The following is an 18,398-nucleotide window of genomic DNA, read 5'->3' on the forward strand; positions in this document are numbered from 1 at the left end:
GAAAGGTTCAAAGTGTTATGACGTATGCTAGCACGTGACTCGCCTCGTACGTTGTGTTGTTGTAGTACATCCGCCATTAAACTAGTTGAGTTAATATTGCAAGTGACTCTATTCTCGTCTCTCCAAACACTACAAATTTTGGCGACGAGTTACGGGATTAAGTAACATGCCCGGGGGAGATAATACCACCGAGGTCGAAGTCGAAGGAGCGAGTGCAGCTTCATTCAGTGCCCCAGTTGCTGGTTATTTCGGACGAATGGAGAATTTTGACCCGAAAGTGGAAGAGTGGTCGACATACGTAGAGCGTTTGGAGATGTTCTTTGTGGTGAACAATGTTCCCAACGAGAAAAAGGCGGCCAGTTTACTTACCTCGATTGGTGGGAAGATGTATGCTTTGTTAAAGAGTTTAACTACGCCGACTAAACCCACGGAGTTATCGTTCACGGAAATTGTAGAAGTTATGGGCCGACATTTGACGCCGAAACCAATTATCAACGCCGAAAGGTACAAATTTCACAAGTACAATCAAGTGGAAGGTCAGTCAATTCGTGAATTTTTAGCTAAGTTGCAAAAATTAGCAGAAACTTGTGAGTTTGGGGTCTATCGCGATGAAGCATTGAGGGATAGACTGGTGTGTGGCATTACCTCACAAACGATTCGAAGAAAATTATTAGGAGTAGCAGATTTAACACTAAAGAAAGCAGTAGATATCGCCGTTGGCATGGAGTTGACAGACAAGGAAATATTCGAGATTTCTAGTGAGCCTAAACCCGTTCGGAAGGTGGAGGTATATGACCCATGTTTTCGTTGTGGTAGGCGAAATCATTTACCTGAAAAGTGTTTTCATAAAGATTCCGAGTGTCACATATGCAAACGAAAAGGGCACATCAGTCCACAATGTCTGCAGAAGAAGTCTGCGAAATCCCCAACCCAAGGTAAACCCAAGCCACAAAAATTTAAACAGGGAAAGAAGAAGAAAAAAGATTCAAGAATTAAGTTGTTAGACACTAGAAGTGGTTCTGGTAGTGAGGCTTCTGACTCCTCACATCCTGAAAACTCCGGTGACGCATACAACCGTGAATGGCCTATGTTTTCTGTGAGAAATTCCTCAAGAAAGAAATCGGATGAAATATTGATATCGCTTAATATCAATAATGTTCCCTGTAAATTAGAATTGGACACAGGAGCTGCAGTGACTGTGATCCCTGAAGAAACATGGCAAAACGATTTGGGCTCGGTTCCTCTGCAAAAGTCTAACGTGACTTTAAGGAGCTATTCTGGGCATTCGATACCGGTGTATGGGGAAACTGCTGTTCATGTTAAGTATGGATCTCAAGAACTTGACCTACCCATTATAGTTACTAAAGGGAAAGGTGTTGCTCTCATGGGAAGAGATTGGTTGTCCAAGGTTAAGTTGAACTGGCACCGCATTAATGCTGTTCGACAAGCTAACCAAGCAAGACCCAAGTTAGAAGACGTAGTTCAACACTACCCCAAATTGTTTGATGGTAAACTAGGTACCATTACTGGATTCACAGCTCAGCTCAAAGTGAAAGAGAATGCTACACCTCAGTATTTCAAGTCTCGTCCGATGCCTTACGCACTCAGGGAGAAGGTGGAAAAGGAGCTGAAGCGCCTGGTGAAAGAAGGAGTATTAAAAAAGGTTGAAAGTTCGGATTGGGCCACACCAATTGTTCCCGTTCTTAAACCAGATGGAACAGTGAGAATTTGTGGCGATTTCAAACTCACCATTAACCCTTACTTAGATGTCCCAGAGTACCCTATGCCGACACCAGACGAATTATTCACAAAGTTGAATGGAGGTGAATTATTTACTAAGCTAGACCTCAGTCATGCCTACCAGCAAATAGTCCTGGATGAGAAGTCCCAACCCTATGTCACCATTAATACCCACTTAGGTTTATACCGGTACACTAGACTACCATTTGGAGTGGCAGCTGCACCTGCAAGATTCCAACAGATGATTGACAAAATGCTAGATGGCCTGGCCCAAACTGGCGGAATATTGGATGATTTGATCGTCACTGGTCAAAACGATGAGCAGCATATCGAGAACTTGCACCATACTCTGAAGAAATTTGAAGAATGTGGAGCTAAGTTTAAGGTTTCTAAGTGTGCGATTATGCAACCTAAAGTGGAATATTTTGCATTCGTGTTGGATCGGGAAGGTATACATCCTTCCCCAGCCAAAGTTCAAGCAGTCCTAGAAGTTTGTGAACCTGAGAACCGAACAGAATTGCAATCATTTTTAGGTTTGGTAAACTATTATCGCAAATTCATCCCAAACATGTCAACATTGGTCAGTCCTTTGAACCAGTTACTATCGAAGGACACACCCTGGTGTTGGAATAGGGAGTGTCAAGTATCATTTCAAGCTCTTAAAGATACTCTGGCCTCTTCAAAAGTGTTAGTTCATTACAATCCCAAGCTTGAAGTTCAGTTAGCCGTAGAAGCTTCACCAGTAGGCCTGGGAGCAGTAATTTCACACATCACTGCTAATGGAACTGAGCGTCCGATTGCTTACGCCTCGCGATCTCTAACCAAATCTGAACGAAATTATTCAGTAATCGAAAAAGAAGCTCTAGCCATCATTTTTGGTATTCGCAAATTCCAGCAATTTCTGTATGGCCGCAGATTTACCCTTCTGACAGACCATCAGCCCCTAACGTTATTGTTTGGGTCCAAGAAGGCGATTCCAGCCGTAGCTGCATCACGCATTCAAAGATGGGCAATCCAGCTTTCAGCTTACCAGTATGATATCAAGTACAACAGATCAAAGCAGAATGAGAATGCAGACGCCTTATCAAGACTTCCGTGTAAAGGAACAGACGTTGACTTACACGTTGACGAAGAATCTGCAGACGTCAACAGGATCCAAGTTGCTAGAGTTCCAATCAATTCTAAACGGCTTCGGGAAGATGCAGTCCGAGACCCAGTGTTATCGAGAGTCATTCACTTCACCCTTTATGGATGGCCGGACAAGTCCGAGGTTTCTGACAATTTGAAAAGCTATTTTGCTAAACGAAATGAGTTTACAGTGGAGGACGGATGTCTTTTGAGAGGAACAAGAGTCGTGATTCCAGCGAAACACCAGGAGACTGTGTTAGCAGAGTTACACCTGAGTCACCCTGGGATTGTACGAATGAAAGCATTAGCGAGACTTCATGTTTGGTGGCCGGCGTTAGACTCAGATATCGAACAGTTAGTTGGAGACTGTGAGACCTGTCAGATAACGCACAGTAAAGCGCCACTAACCTCCGATAATCCCTGGATGTGGCCGCACCGACCTTGGCAACGAGTTCATGTCGATTATTGTGGTCCATTTCTTGGTGGTTTCTTTTTGGTTGTCGTAGACGCGAAGTCTAAATGGCTAGAAGTGATACCCATGTCAAGCACAACCGCTCAAGCAACGGTGGACGCATTACGCTCACTCTTTGCTATTCATGGTTTACCCGAAGAGATTGTCTCAGATAATGGCCCTCAATTTATTGCACAAGAGTTTAAAGATTTCCTAAGATACAACCATGTGAAACAAATCCTCAGCGCGCCATACCATCCAGCATCTAATGGCGAAGCGGAGAGAGCAGTAAGAACCTTTAAACAAGCGATGAAAGCAGCTAAAAGTGAGCCAGGTACCATATCACAGAAGATTTGTTCATTCTTATTGAGCTATCGCACTACACCGCACACGGCAACAAGATGTACGCCCGCTGAATTGCTGATGAACCGAAGACTACGGACACGTCTAGATCTTTTACGACCAGATCTTCGAAAGAAAGTATCTAAACCCTCCAAGTTACAACCTACTGTGCCCAAGAGACAGCTTAGTGTAGGAGATCCAGTCTTGGTACAAGACTACAGGAAGAGTCAAGATCCTTGGGTCAAGGGAGTGGTAGTTGCCAAGTTAGGACCTGTGACTTATCGTGTACAGGTAAAGGAGTTATTTTGGAAACGACATATCGATCAGTTGAAAGACCTCTCAGGAACGAAGATTCAACCCCATAAGTAGGAACAATCAGAGGATTGGGAAGTGAATGTCCCTCAGTCTTTAGCAGCATATTCGCCAACTGAAACGCCCGTCACCACGGTAGGACACGTTCCTTCACATAGTGAACCAACACCCAACCAGAGTCAACCTCGTGCCACGGAGGCGAAACCAGCCCCAGAACAACCAAGGGATCTTGTAAATCAAGAAGAAGCCGTTTCATACAAGAAGTCTGATCGACGTGACCAGACTGTTTTTCCAGAGAGACGCTACCCAGTTCGTGACCGAAGACCGCCTAAGCGCCTTATTGAACAAGTTCCTTAGTGAGCTTGAGACTGTCTAAAGGAACTCGGACGTTTTATTATTTTAGTGTTCGTTGGTACTTTTCCTAAGGAAGGGAGGAATGTTATGACGTATGCTAGCACGTGACTCGCCTCGTGCGTTGTGTTGTTGTAGTACATCCGCCATTAAACTAGTTGAGTTAATATTGCAAGTGACTCTATTCTCGTCTCTCCAAACACTACACAAAGGCCTGTAGCTGAGAATTTCAGCAAATGTCTGGAAATACACGACTGCAGGACTATGCTCTCGATTGCGCCATTTTCTCGAGACTAGCATTCGATCACACTAACGTGGAAATCTAAGTGGTGGGCAAGTTTATTCTTATTCTTGACTTGGAGATGAAACGACTCAAGCGGGAAGGTCCAAAAAGGGACTAAGATGGAGGTAACTATCAGTCATCAATTGAATATCGAAAGCAACTCCAACCTTCTCGCCCTTCTGAACTTATTTCTTTAGGTAAAGGCTGATAGTTTCGAAACAAACTGTTTGGGGCTGCGTCGGTGGGAGTAACGAAATAATTTGGATATATCAACAAAGTTGAAATGGTAAATTGGCCACCGTAACGATTACAAAAGCTGACGTTTCGAGCGTTAGCCCTTCGTCGGAGCGAAGAGAGGAATTGTGGGTTGTGTGTGCTATTAAAGGCAGAAAATGGAGTTACGTTATTGTTGGGAACATGGCAACGAGAAAAACAAGAGTAAATTAGTGGAATGAAAAGCGTTCGTTGATCCCTGTGGGATTTAGACTGAATAGTTGATCGCCCGGTAGCCACTTAAGCTTTTGAAAATTATCATACGATCGTGCATCCCGAGGACTATCCAAAATTAATCGAGCGCAACGTTTCTGAAGTTTAAACAGTTCATCTAAGTTGGTTTGACTACAGTTGCTCCAAACAGTACAGCAATAAGTAAAAAGCGGTTTGAAACTTGCATTGTAGAGAAGCAATCGACAGAAACAGGGTAACCACGTTCATCGAAAAACTGGCACATTGACTCTGATTTGAGGTGGAAATCAGAGTCATCACTACATAAAGGGCGAAGTCTTAGAAACTGAGAAAAAGGAATAGAATTCTTAACGTAAGATGGATGCGAAGACGAATATAACAAGTAATTATGCGAGTCTGTAGGTTTGTAATACACACTAGTGCATAAACCGTTACCTTAAATTGAAACTTTGATGTCTAAAAAGGATAAATAATTGTCAGAAATTTCCCAGGTATATTTCAGAGCCGGGTGAAAAGAATTGACTGCGGTTATGAATTGAGTGAGCTCCACTCTGGTAGAGGAGGTAGCACTGATACAGTCGTCGATGTAGCGACCGTAGAGTTCAGGTTTGGACCCGTTGTATTGGCTGAAAAATTGATGTTCGACAAAACCTACAAAAAGATTGGCATAGCTAGGTCCCATTTTGGTGCCCATCGCTACACCATTGGTTTGTTTGAAGCAGTTGTTTCCGATTGAAAAACAATTGAGTGTGAGCACTAGTTCGGCTAAGCGTAGTAGTGTGTCAGTTTCAGGTTCCTTAACAGTACGTTGATCAAAAAAATGTTTAAGGGCCAGAAGGCCTTCGTCATTAGGAATGACAGTGTAAAGAGACGTAATATCCATGGTGAAAAGAAGTTTGTTTTGGCCAAGGAAATTAAAGTCTCGAAAAATTTCAAGAGCCTGTTGGCTGTCTTTAATATATGATGGTAAAGTTTTGACGATGGGAGCCATAATTTTGTCTAGATAGCTGGAGATAAGTTCGTTAGGGCAACTGCAAGCCGAGATAATGGGCCGACCCGGGTTGCTAGGTTTGTGAATTTTAGTTAAAAAGTAAATACGAGAAGTTCTAGGAGTGGTTATGATGAGATTTTTTGCTGTGGCCGGCAATTCTTGTTTTGATAATAAGAGGTATCAGAAAGTTGCCGCAAAGCTTCTTTCTGGTAGAGGTCGGTGCGCCAAACAACGACTGAGCCGCCCTTACCGCCCACTAATTTACTCTTGTTTTTCTCGTTGCCATTTTCCCACCAATAACGTAGCTCCATTTTCTGCCTTTAAAAGCACACACAGCCCACAATTCCTCTATTCGCTCCGACGAAGGGCTAACGCTCGAAACGTCAGCTTTTGTAATCGTTACGGTGGCCAATTTACCTTTTCAACTTTGTTGATATATCCAAATTATTTCTTTAGGCAAAGGTTCAGTGATGACATTTTCTCATTATGGACCAAATACGAAAGCGAAATCCCATATTTTGTTAATTTCGCTGACAACTTCTACTCTAATATCAAATTTGTATTATTTGTACTTGTATTTAGGAATATTTATACAGGGTAGTCCAGTTTAGCAGATAGCTAGTTTAAATGGGGCACTGGGAACACCCACCCATCCCACCCCAGGGGAGGACATCCACCACACAGTAATCTCGTGCGTGGGAAATTAACGTCTCCTACCCCGAACTCTACAGGAGACGGGGCCTACGGTTTATTCTTCCTTATCCGAGAAGACTAGAATATCTATTCATTTCTTGATATTATAGAGAGGTAGCAAATTCTCCTCAGTTATTTCACGACCATGAGTATTTCTCCGGCCAGGGCACGAACCCTCGACCTCCCGCACAACACACTCCGGCGCTCTGACTAATTGAGCTAACCGGGGGGCGGTTTACATACGAAGTGTCACCAGAACTTATTGTACCTTTTGACATTCCTGTTTTCAATAGCCCTCGTTTCGCCAAGAGCAAAACACTAGATGTTTAAGACCTTTCAAGCCGCTTGCATCTATTCATAAGGCAAAGTCACCTTCAAGACGCCCTATCCATGGCTTGAGAATGATATTGTTAATTCTAGTCAGAGCGGAGAGCTCAACGGACGGGAGCTCTCTAAATAGAACTTACCTGTAATGCCAGCAGCTGTTATCTCTCGTAAATGATTCACCAAATCATGTCTGTTCTCGCATTTAGCTTTCAACGCAAGATTTCGGATCAGTCGTTTGGTCTCAGGCTCTGGATCCTCTAGGGATACTAAATCCAGCTGCAGAGCTTTTACAAAATGAAGCACAATATCTTTAGCATCATTCTCCGTACACTGCAGGGAGTTGATGACATCCTTGGGAAGTGCAAGTTCTCGATCCTTCGTCCCTAAGAAAATAAGACTGGGAAATGTGACACAGATACTACTAGCTTCCCTTATAATCTACCAGTTTTTTTTCTGTCCAGAGATCTACTTCTATCCACTAGAGATCCGTTGATAAATATTCTCTTCTGTTGTTCGATAAAGAGATCGAGCGAAGAACAGCATACATCGCAAGGAATTGATGACATCCTTGGAAGTGCAAGTTCTTGGTACTTCATGCCTTGGAAAATAAGACGGGGAAATGTAACATAGATAGAACAGACTTCCATTAAAGGGAAGCCTAAAGGACGCTGTTAAAAAGTAGAGATCCGTTGATAAATATTTTCTTCTGTCGTTCGATAAAGAGATCGAGCGGAGAACAATATACACCGCAAGGAATTGATGACATCCTTGGAAAGTGCAAGTTCTTGGTACTTCATGCCTTGGAAAATAAGACCGGGATAGGACAGACTTCCCTTAAAATCTAACTGTTTTTTTTTGTCCAGAGATCTACTTCTATCTCCCTAAGATCCATTGATAAGTATTCTCTTCTGTAGATCTGATAAAGAGATCGAGCGAAGAACAATTTATGGCTTCTCACCTTCCAAGGACAATCTCCCTTTCTCAAAGACCTCGTCTCCACCACTCGCTTGATCAGCCTGGCGCTGTTAAAAAGTAAATCACACCATGTGGTCAGCGATTAGAATGCTTCAGTTATATAGGCAGACAGAAATGAGAAAAATGCAGTACTGTAATGTACCATTACTGAGGTGTCCGCGCCGTCCTGAAGTCCCCGGAAAGTGGTTGGGGATCACAGTCCCTGGCAGGTTAAATGTCTGCATTTAAACTACATTTAGAACCTTGAAAATTACCGTCAGTGCCACAAATCTGCCAAAAATGATATTTTTTTTTACCTAATACTGCAAATCAATACTACCCAGGATATGTTGCAGATTAGCTGTAATGACCTTATCCATAAAAATGAATGTGATCGGTTCAAGGGCGTTTTACCTCCTTATTAATCCATTATTCCTCGCTCTATTTTGCTGCCAACCTTACTAGTCTTAGAGTAGAGAGATTACGTTCACATACGATAAATAGAGAGTCACCATGCATAGAAAATTACCTTTCTTTTAAAAAAAATAGCTAATACAGATATGTGAGCGTGCGCCTTAATATGTCATGCAACTCGGTAGTCACTCACGGGATTAAGCAAAACACTCCTCTCATGCTCATCTCCAACTGAGAACCAACATGCAAACTGCTCTACATGAATCATACAATCTCCACGAATAGTGCGTCCAGGTCTGCTGCAGTGTCGACTCCTTCGCAAATCAGATTCCGACAAGAAGTGAAGGCATTCACATCCACCGACTTTGTGAGCGTGACATTTCACTGACCCTGGTCGCGAATTCGAACAGACTGGGCAGCAGACACACATCTCGTACTTCATATTCTTTAACCAGTAAAATTCTTTCCGCATACATTCGAGTAACAACCTAATTTTCCAATGAATAGTACGGGTTAACTCTTCCTTGGTACTGTGCTCGTCTTTGCTGCGCACGATGACCTCGATGAATGAGGAATGGTACAGAAAAATGACAGAAATGCCCTTGTCTGGAACAATGTGAAAAATGGCAAAATTTCGGAATAACTGTGGGTTCACGTTACTCTTCCATTCTTCTCTACACCACTGGAGGAAAAGCAGGATCATGCGAGAGAAGAGACCAAGAGGCACCTGACAAGATGGAAATGTTACAAAAAGTGATGGAATTTTCACTAATCCAAGAAGCTTCAGGACATCATCTGTTGGCGGTGACATCAACATCGATGGCACGAGATACTGCTTGCTACCTTTAGATGACGACCATGGGGAGAGCAAGCTCAATCTTTCCATGATAGCAATGAAGCTCTTGCGACTTTCCTGGCTGTCGAGCAATTCTTTCCAAGCATGGTTAATGAGCTTTTCATCCAAGATTCCTGTTTCTTCCAGCTGGATCCAAAGGTCTTTGACAGAATGCTCCGTGTCCTTAAAGCGCTTTACAGTTATTATGTTTTTAAAGACGTCAATAAGCCACTGAGGATCTAATATCACCATCTTTTCCAACTCTGGAGAGCCACTAAAATGAATCACAATTCTCTGATCATGCAAAAAATTCAGCAAAGTTGAAAACTCATCCTCTTCTTGGATCCCACAGTCACTAGATGCAATCCTCTTGGCTTCGTCAAGTGTTATGCACTTATCACGGTTTGTACGAAGCTTGTTCTCATACCTCAACCACTTCACCGGTATTTCTTCTTTCGTCAGTTTCATCTCCTTTGCAACAGCAAGTACCTCTTTTCTCAGGCGCAAAACTTCAAGACATTCTTCCTCACTCCCAGACTTTGTGTTATCCACGACGAAAAAGTCTTTATAGAGGTGTTCTTGGTAGGTCTTGCGTTGCAAAGAGCCATACATTTTACGAGCGAGGTCTCCGGCGTGAGAGTTACCAAACGGCATGTCGGCATGGGTGCATACCAGGAACACTGGGGGAAGCCTCTGTGGCAAAACATGACCAACATTCGGATCAGTCTCTCGAGAGCTGGTAACATCTGGACTTACCAAAGAGTGAATTGATGACATCCAAAAGTCCAGATAACCAAGGTTTGTTTTATTGAAGTGGATGTCCACTTTGTTCTCAAAAAGTCCTGTTTTGACAGGTGGGATGGCTTTCTCATCTGGATCACGGCTCAGGTCACATACTAAAATGTAAATGGCTTTCTCGGTAAGGAAAATAGGATGGGTGTCATAGTAAACGGACTGTCCTCCAAAGTCCCACAGCATTGAGTAGATTTGGTCTTCGTTTGCATTTTCTCCTTCACGAAGCAATTTCTCAACCAGCCTGGCTAATTCCTCTGGCAGTTCTCTTTGAGAAGCTTTGGTATCTCTAGGGGTTTTGTGGAAGACTTGATGGGCACTTTTTGTACTTGATACATTTATAGATTCTGAGTCGGACTCTAACTCTGCCCCAGCCCCCGATAAAAGTGACTCTCCTTTCTTCAAACGACCGATGATCACTTTTGCCGCTGCAAGGTGCTCCAATGGAACTTCTGGCTCGGCTTGCATTCTTTCGCACGCTTGTCCGCATTTCCAAATCTCTGTTGATACTTTAAAGTAGGAAGGGTCAGTTTCGATTCCATCGGTGCTCTCTTCATCTTTGTCGAATTTTTCTCCCTTCAAGGACCTTTTAAGACTAGTTTTCCCTGTCCGCTCCTGTCCGATCAACATTACGGGTATTCTCTTGATGCAGGCCTTTCCTTCTTTTAGGGCTTTGTTATAAGCCTCGACAGCTTCAGGACCTCGAGCTTGAATTTCCAAAGGCACTGAAGATGTAATTTAAAAAACGATGCTTTAGTGGGTGATAAACTAATAGTATGTGGCTCTCGCTGGGCAGTAAGATAAATAGGTGTGAGTGGTCTTTAGGATGATAATAATCCCCTTTATGATGTTTTGTTGGTTCTATGTCTTCAATAATTATAATCATATTGTAATCAATAATTAGTTCTCATTAACCTAGCGGGAGGTCTATATGGGAGAATCTTGACCGAGGTCGACAGTACAGACCGAACGCAGTGAGGTCTGTACCAGCGACCAAGGTCAAGATTCTCCCATACAGACCGACCTAGCTCGGTTAATGAGATGTTTATTATATGGCTGTCTCGTATGCCAATTTTTATATTCTTTGTACTTTTTTTTTTCTAGACCGGTCTAGATGGTGGTCTAGATGGGAAAATGTACACTGCTTTCATAATTGATTTCAACCAATCAAATTCGTAAATTCGGTAGTTCCCAGTCCTTGTAAGACACAGCCATATCATAAAAGGTAATATAAATTAACAGTTCTTTATAAACGCGTCATTATGGAAAATTATAGCCACATTTCGAATGTTAAGCTCGCTTTCTAAACGACATTCCCAAAAATTAACCGTCAACCATCAAATAACCCAAAATTTAACAGTCAACCGTCCGAAGGGCTTATTAGGGATCTTTAGCAGTGACGACGAGAACGTGAACGTGACCGACCGGAAGTTGGGAAAACGAACTTCGATACTACCATGCATGCTTAATCGAGCACGAGTCGTCGTCCACATCTCGCTCAGGACGCCATTTGCCGCTATTTGTCGTCTTGACGAGAACGTGAGTTTGTTCCATTTGTCTTCTAATTTCTACTTACCTATCTTAGGGATTTCTTCAATCGAAAGATGGTCTAATTAGTTAGTGTAACAGAATGAGCAATAAAAATAAAATGAAAAAACAAGAGCCTGAATCAGTATCACTGAGTGCATTTACTTTAATCAAACATACGTAGTAACTCTGTGAACTCGCCTCAGTACCATCTGATAATAAAAATTTCTGTGACGATCATTTTTTTTTTTTTATTTATTTATTACAATTTAATGGCATTAATAGTAATACATAACAAAACTAATATAAATAGCCATACGGATAATCTGTAAAGGAGTCCAGGACCCCATAAAGAACAGATCACCAATGAATATCTACTAAAATAAGTTACAAAGTAAAGTATAAAATTAAAATAAAATCAATAGTTCGACAATAATAACTAATTTAATGCACGATCCAGTAAACATTTCTTGACTCCCCGCTTGAAAACATCAACACTTGCTGCCTTACGAGTATCATAGGGCAAAAGATTCCAGGAGTCAACTATTCTGTGAAAAAAACTGTATTTAAGTGGATTTGTTCTCGCATATTTCTTCTTAAGAGATAAATCATCGTATTTCCTAAAAGAATAATGATCCGCATTAGAATAAAAATCTACGTATGAATCGATATTGATGTTACTTATTCCATTGAGAGCTTTATATAAAAAAGTAACATCAGCTAGAAATCTCCTATTTTCTAGTGACATCAGGTTTAGCTTCTTTAAACGAGTCTCATAATTGTCCTCAGTCTTTAAAATGAACTTGGTTGCTCTTCTTTGTACTTTTTCAACTTTTTCTATGTTCCTTTTGGTGTAGGGTGACCATACAGCAGAGCAGTATTCAACATTCGATCGAACTAACGCGCAGTAAAGAGTTCTCAGAGTCGTAGTATCATCCAGACCTCTACAAGTCCTTTTAATTAGCCCTAACATTTTGTTTGCTTTCGACACAATAATATCAATGTGCGAGTTCCAGATAAAATTGTCAGTAGTTGTAACTCCCAAGTCTTTGAATTCTCTAACTTCTTCCAAGAGAGAATTGTCCAAGGAATAATTAGAGACTAAAGGTTGCCTTTTCTTTGTTAATCTCATAACTTTGCACTTTTTGACATTAAAAGCCATGGCATTGCGAATACTCCAATGTTGAAGATTATCCAGGTCCCGTTGAAAACAGAATTGATCACTAACATCATCAATGACTCTTGAAGTTTTACAATCATCAGCAAAAAGCGCAATGGTATTTCCAGGGAGAACAACATCGGGCAAGTCATTCACAAAAACTACAAAAAATAGCGGCCCCAGAATGGAGCCCTGTGGGACACCGGACGGAACTTCTAACCAAGTGGAGGAGACGCCATCCAACACAGTTCTTTGCCAACGATTACTCAAGTAACTCTCACACCACTGTAGTAGGGAGCCAGAAATTCCGAAATTACAGAGCTTCCGCAGTAAAATTGAATGATTCACTCTGTCGAAAGCCTTGGAGAAGTCCAGGAAAGCAACATCCACCTGTCGTCCCTCATCCAAAGCTGTGACCCACTGATAATGAGTGAGAACCAATTGTGACCCACAAGATTTCCCCTTCACAAATCCATGCTGCCACTCAGATAAATAGGGCGAAATATGCGCGTAAACAGCAGTATGCACAAGACGCTCTAAACATTTAGCTGGAATAGGTAACAGGGAAATTGATCTGTAATTTTCCACGAATTCCTTATCATTGTTCTTATGTATAGGAGTGATGTTGGCGGATTTCCACAAGGTGGGCATGACTCCTGAGCTTAGGGATAAGTTAAACAAGTGCGACAATGGAACCGACAATTCCTTCGCACAGATTTGTAGAATTCTTGATGGTATATTATCCACACCGGGTGATTTATTGATGTCGAGCCTACTTAGAATTCCCTGCACTTCAAATGGTGTAGTTGTAACGTTCAGTAACAAATTTGGATTCACAACATCTGTAGTCGGACAGCTAACATCAGCTGAATCCTTTGAATAAATTGAGTGGAAGAACTTATTAAAAAGTTCCGCCTTGGAAGACGCATCTGTAGAACAAACATTATCATAAATTACAGTATCTGGAATTCTCTTAGTTTTAGATTTAACGGAGTAAAATTTCCAGAAATGTTTAGGGTTGTCCTGAAGTTTTCCAGACAGAGATTGAAGATAATTGTAGTAACTTGTATTAATAAGTCTCTTTGTTTTCTTTCTCAGCTCCTTGAATTTTAAGAATATGTCCGGTGAACCATTAGATTTAACTTGCTTCCATAATTTCCTCTTCTTCCTAATTAGTTTCATTATATCATTGCAAATCCAAGGAGGCCTAGAGCGACGCTTGAGTGTTATCCGGGGTATATGTTGATTGACAGCAGAAAACAGAAGATCCTGAAACTTTAACAGACCTGTATCGATACAGTTATCGCATGTAACTAGATTCCAGGGAATAGATTGTAAGGTCTCCTGCAAACCTTTAAAATCAGCCTTTTTGTAACAATATACCTTACGCTGAATGTTATTAGGCCTTCTCATCTCAGTACGAAACTTGAAGGTAAGGGGATGATGGTCTGAGTCAAATGCATGCGGATGCACCGCTACATCTTCAACCAAGATGTCATTATTGGTTAGGTACAGATCCAAAATATTGCCAGAAGGTCCAGGATTTCTTAGATCTCGAGTTGCATGTAGGTTCTTTTGCACCAAATAGAAATCATCCAAAATACTACAAAAATCCTTAATTCCAGGGTCTGACTTTATAGGGCATCCAAGATTCCAGTCAATGTGTGGAAAATTAAAGTCCCCAGTTACAACAAGATTTGAAAGACCAGTTCCTGAATATTTATCCAAAAACTCTCTGAATTGTGACAAAAATAACTCATCTGCGTCCGGTGGTCTATAAAATGCAGAAAGGAGTACACAAATAGTAGGATTTGGACGAATTTCAAGAGCTATCATCTCTAAATTAACCTCCAGGTCAGTCCTGCGAATACAAGAAATATGATTCTTGATAGCTATAAGCACTCCACCACCCCGCCTATTACATCTGTCCTTCCGAAAAATATTATAGCCTTCAAGCTTAAGTTCAAAGTCCTGATAGTTACTATCCAGCCATGTCTCAACTATGACAACAACATCAAACGAATCCATAAATAGCAATGCTTGTAGGTCAAAAACTTTGTTCCGTATACTTCTGGCATTTAAGAATAAAGCTTTGGGAAAAATATTTCGCACACCGTCAGTGGAACCTGAAAGTGATGACTGTAGACTGCCATTGGTATCTTCCATAGTAGATTCCTCGAAGAACGAATCGGTGAAATTAAATGGAAAAGTACAATTGGAACAGTACCAAGTTTCATCTGAGGATCCCAAATCAATGTATGTTCTAATATCCAAGTTGATACACTTGATATGGTGCCATTTACAACAGCCATCACAAAGAATTCCTTTTTGGTTAGAGCGAACAGAATTGGAGCAAACTCCACACGGATGCTTCCACGTGGGCGGTTTTCTTCCAGCACGAGTTATGTTGTCGTGTGCCGAAGTACAGCCATAACCAGGATTTGGATGAATATCCCCACATAACAATAAGTTGTTCAGTTGGAAAGAGGCAGATGAGTTGTTGTAATAGCTAATTTTACGAAGGAAGAAATGCTTCCTACGCTTGTGTAGCAAACCAAGATGGCCGCTCGTCGAACTTGACTTGACCAAAACATAGTTCGAAAGTGGGACTTCAGTACAGCGTAAAAACTCGCCAACAGTCCCAAAAGAAGTGACACTAAATATCGGCGGGCATATTGCAATGTTGGACGACACACTAACGCCCCAAAAGGTCGAAAATAAAAGATATAGGAGAGAGCGAGCTAAAACACGTCCGACTCTCATACCGACCGCTGACCGATGATGATCTATTACTTCTGATAGTTACCTCCTGATACCCTCCATTTCTCTCAAAAGAAATCAAAGAGAGGAATTACTATCAAGTACGAAATAAAAACAAAATGGAAAATTGGATAAGGTTTGCATTGCTGTTTGTTTATCAAACAAGCCTTACTGGATAAATTATTATCTGTATTTTGACAAGAATCTGTATTTCTGATAAGTAGTGTAACATGTAAAAAAGTATCTCTCTGCTTCCGGAAATGAAAAAGATAAAAAATAAAAATAACAAGAGAAAACTATATCCGTGTCTACTACGATTCATTACCTTGTACTCTCCCCATACTAAAATATCGCTCAAATATCGCCGATATATCGCGATAACCGCGAACATTCTTTGCATTACTTTTGCACCGTATTGTATGATGTAACAGGATCAAATTAAAATAGTTATGTTGAAAGCTTCTGGTATGTTCCGCAAAAATTATGTAGACAAATATGAGAACTCGGTCATGTAGCTGGAGTAGTTGCTGTTGTCGGGAGTGACCGACTGTTTGGAAAGCTACACCAAGAGAGAGGACTGCGTGGAAGATCGTAAATTTCAAGGAAGTTTGGAGAAAACTGTGAGCAAGATATAAATCATCTCAATCCCCCTACTGATTTTGCTAGGCATATATATACTCGTGAGAATATATTTTTGCTGAGAATATACTCCCAATATATTTGCTTGAATACGCATGAAGAAGCGTTTTTTGATAATTCACTTGTTGCACTCATCTTCTGGGTATAGGCCGTGGATGGTTTTCGAGTTTTTTTCAAACACGATCGGTCGTCGATCGATCAACGACTTTTAAAAGGTTTTAAGATCGGCCGTCGATCGCTAAACGGACTATGTTTGACTTAGTTGCCATGCGAGTGAACAAGTGAATAATGATAACGCTTTTTCACGGGTAATCAATCAGATATCTTGGGAGTCAATAGCTATTTAAGAGGAAATGTGGCCAAAACTCGAACATTTTCAAAATATGGTGGCAACAGCCGAAAAATTGATTTGACTAGCCTGCCAAGTTCTATTGCTATTGAGGGAGCAATGCAACAATTTTAGGACCTCGATCCCCTTTTGTGATACAGCAATATGGACGGTAAGATTATATTATGTTAAATAAGCTGTAAATTGGATGTAAAATGCGAAACAATTGAGTTTGTGTGTGAATGTGAACATTTTCAAACAACTGACGGCACGATCAAATCGGCTCATTTTATCCAACTTTAAATTTTTATTACATCGCACTGAATCATTTCCCCAAATAATCCTTTGGAGATCGAAAACAACCACACTTCGCCTTCCAAAAGCCAGATTCTGTGTCAACTATTTTGCACTGATAGTTAAATAACGGGTTACTTTTGACCTATTTTTAATCTTGTTAGAAGAAGGTCGGATAAATTCAGTTGCGTTATGTAAATAAATGATCAAGAATTGCTCAAATTGCTGTCAAATTATGTATTGATGTTGTTTTTCAAGATTTGTTAGTTTTAATCGGTCCAAGTGTTTTCAATTCGTGGCATGACGCTCCGAGATTTGCGTGAAATTTTGAGCTTCAAAAGCGGCATTTGGTCGAAATTTAGTCATTATCGATTTTCTCGAGAATAAAATCGATATTCAGCCAAACGAAGTATGCAGTACTTTGTTACACCATAAGGCCTACCTAACTTGAGAATATGAGCCGAATCGATTTTTTGGCTGTTGCCACCAAACGTTTGACTGTTGGTGACATTCGCTCTTAACTACGGAAGGTTAAATAGATATGTTTTACAGCGGGTTTATACTCTACTGGGTAAAAGCCTTGGATGGTTTTCCAAGTCTTTTTTTTTAACACAACCAGCCGTCGAGGAAATGAGAGATTGGGGAAAGTGAAACGAACGTTTTCATTTTTTTCGAGTATTTAGAATCTCTGATTAAAACCCAGGGCATTCAAATAGGCATAGCTATTTTAAGTGCACTGAAAAGAATGCGATCTTAAATGAGGACATCTGAGATTCGATTTGAATGTAGTTCGAAAGAATAGAAGTTTCTCAGATGGACCCGTCTGCATGTGAGGTTAACTCACTCATATTAGATACACGATTGGATGAAAGGCCAAGAGATTTTGTATGGTCATAAAAAGATTAATTTACCTCTGAAGGGAGACAAACAACATCGTGGCAAGAACGAGTGAATACAAGGTGAAAATAAAGCGCTAATTAATACGCTTGAAACATTTTCCACTAGTCAAAGATTACTTTCTGCTGAGCACTAAAGAATGCGGTCTGAAGAAGATCTAGAATCAAAGATTAAATCCGAAGTATAATCTGAAATTAAACCTCTTGGTTGGATCCGTCTACATGGGAACCTGGCACATTATGACATAGTGGCACAAGCGTTAGTAATGGCATGTACATTGAGGAAGACTTTGGAACTGTTTAGAGCACCCATCCAAGCATTTAGGCCTTACTAACTAACCATTCTTCAAACATGACGAAAAATTTCGATTTTGAACCTGTTAACTCAAAGCAAGTGGAGAAGCTTTTGTTGCAAATGAGTACGCGTAAATCCTGTGGCCATGACCTTATGCCTCCACGATTACTGAAGGACTCTCCATCTGTGATATCAGAGCCTCTTGCAAAACTAATTAACTGATCAGTCAATCTAGGTTACTATCCTTCACGATGGAAAATGGGGCAAGTGACCCCTTTATTTAAGAAGGACGATGAATTTTGTAAAAAGAACTACAGACCCGTATCTGTTCTTCCGGCCCTCAATAACATATTTTTTAACGAATCCTAGCAAAACAACTTGAGCCTTTTTATCAAGATATATTATCAGATTTCATCTCTGCA

At 40.9% G+C, this 18,398-nt stretch overlaps 2 protein-coding genes across 3 annotated transcripts in view; both read right to left on the minus strand.

Moving 5' to 3' along the window:
* Nucleotides 1-18,398, minus strand: part of LOC148718519 (uncharacterized) — a 677,830-nt gene that overhangs the window by 308,084 nt on the left and 351,348 nt on the right. The gene's annotated exons all lie outside the window — the stretch shown is intronic.
* LOC148718533 (uncharacterized) overlaps nucleotides 1-18,398 on the minus strand; it is a 29,282-nt gene that overhangs the window by 3,506 nt on the left and 7,378 nt on the right. The window contains exons 2-4 of the mRNA XM_088741421.1: nucleotides 8,645-10,803; nucleotides 8,042-8,105; nucleotides 7,224-7,466 (exon numbers count right to left, since the gene is read on the minus strand). Coding sequence (XP_088597547.1) covers nucleotides 7,224-7,466; nucleotides 8,042-8,105; nucleotides 8,645-10,708 — 2,371 coding nt within the window. The 5' untranslated portion in view covers nucleotides 10,709-10,803. The remainder of the gene's footprint in view (nucleotides 1-7,223; nucleotides 7,467-8,041; nucleotides 8,106-8,644; nucleotides 10,804-18,398) is intronic.

Source organism: Stylophora pistillata, chromosome 12 (assembly GCF_964205215.1).
Source record: "Stylophora pistillata chromosome 12, jaStyPist1.2, whole genome shotgun sequence".
Lineage (NCBI taxonomy): Eukaryota > Metazoa > Cnidaria > Anthozoa > Scleractinia > Pocilloporidae > Stylophora > Stylophora pistillata.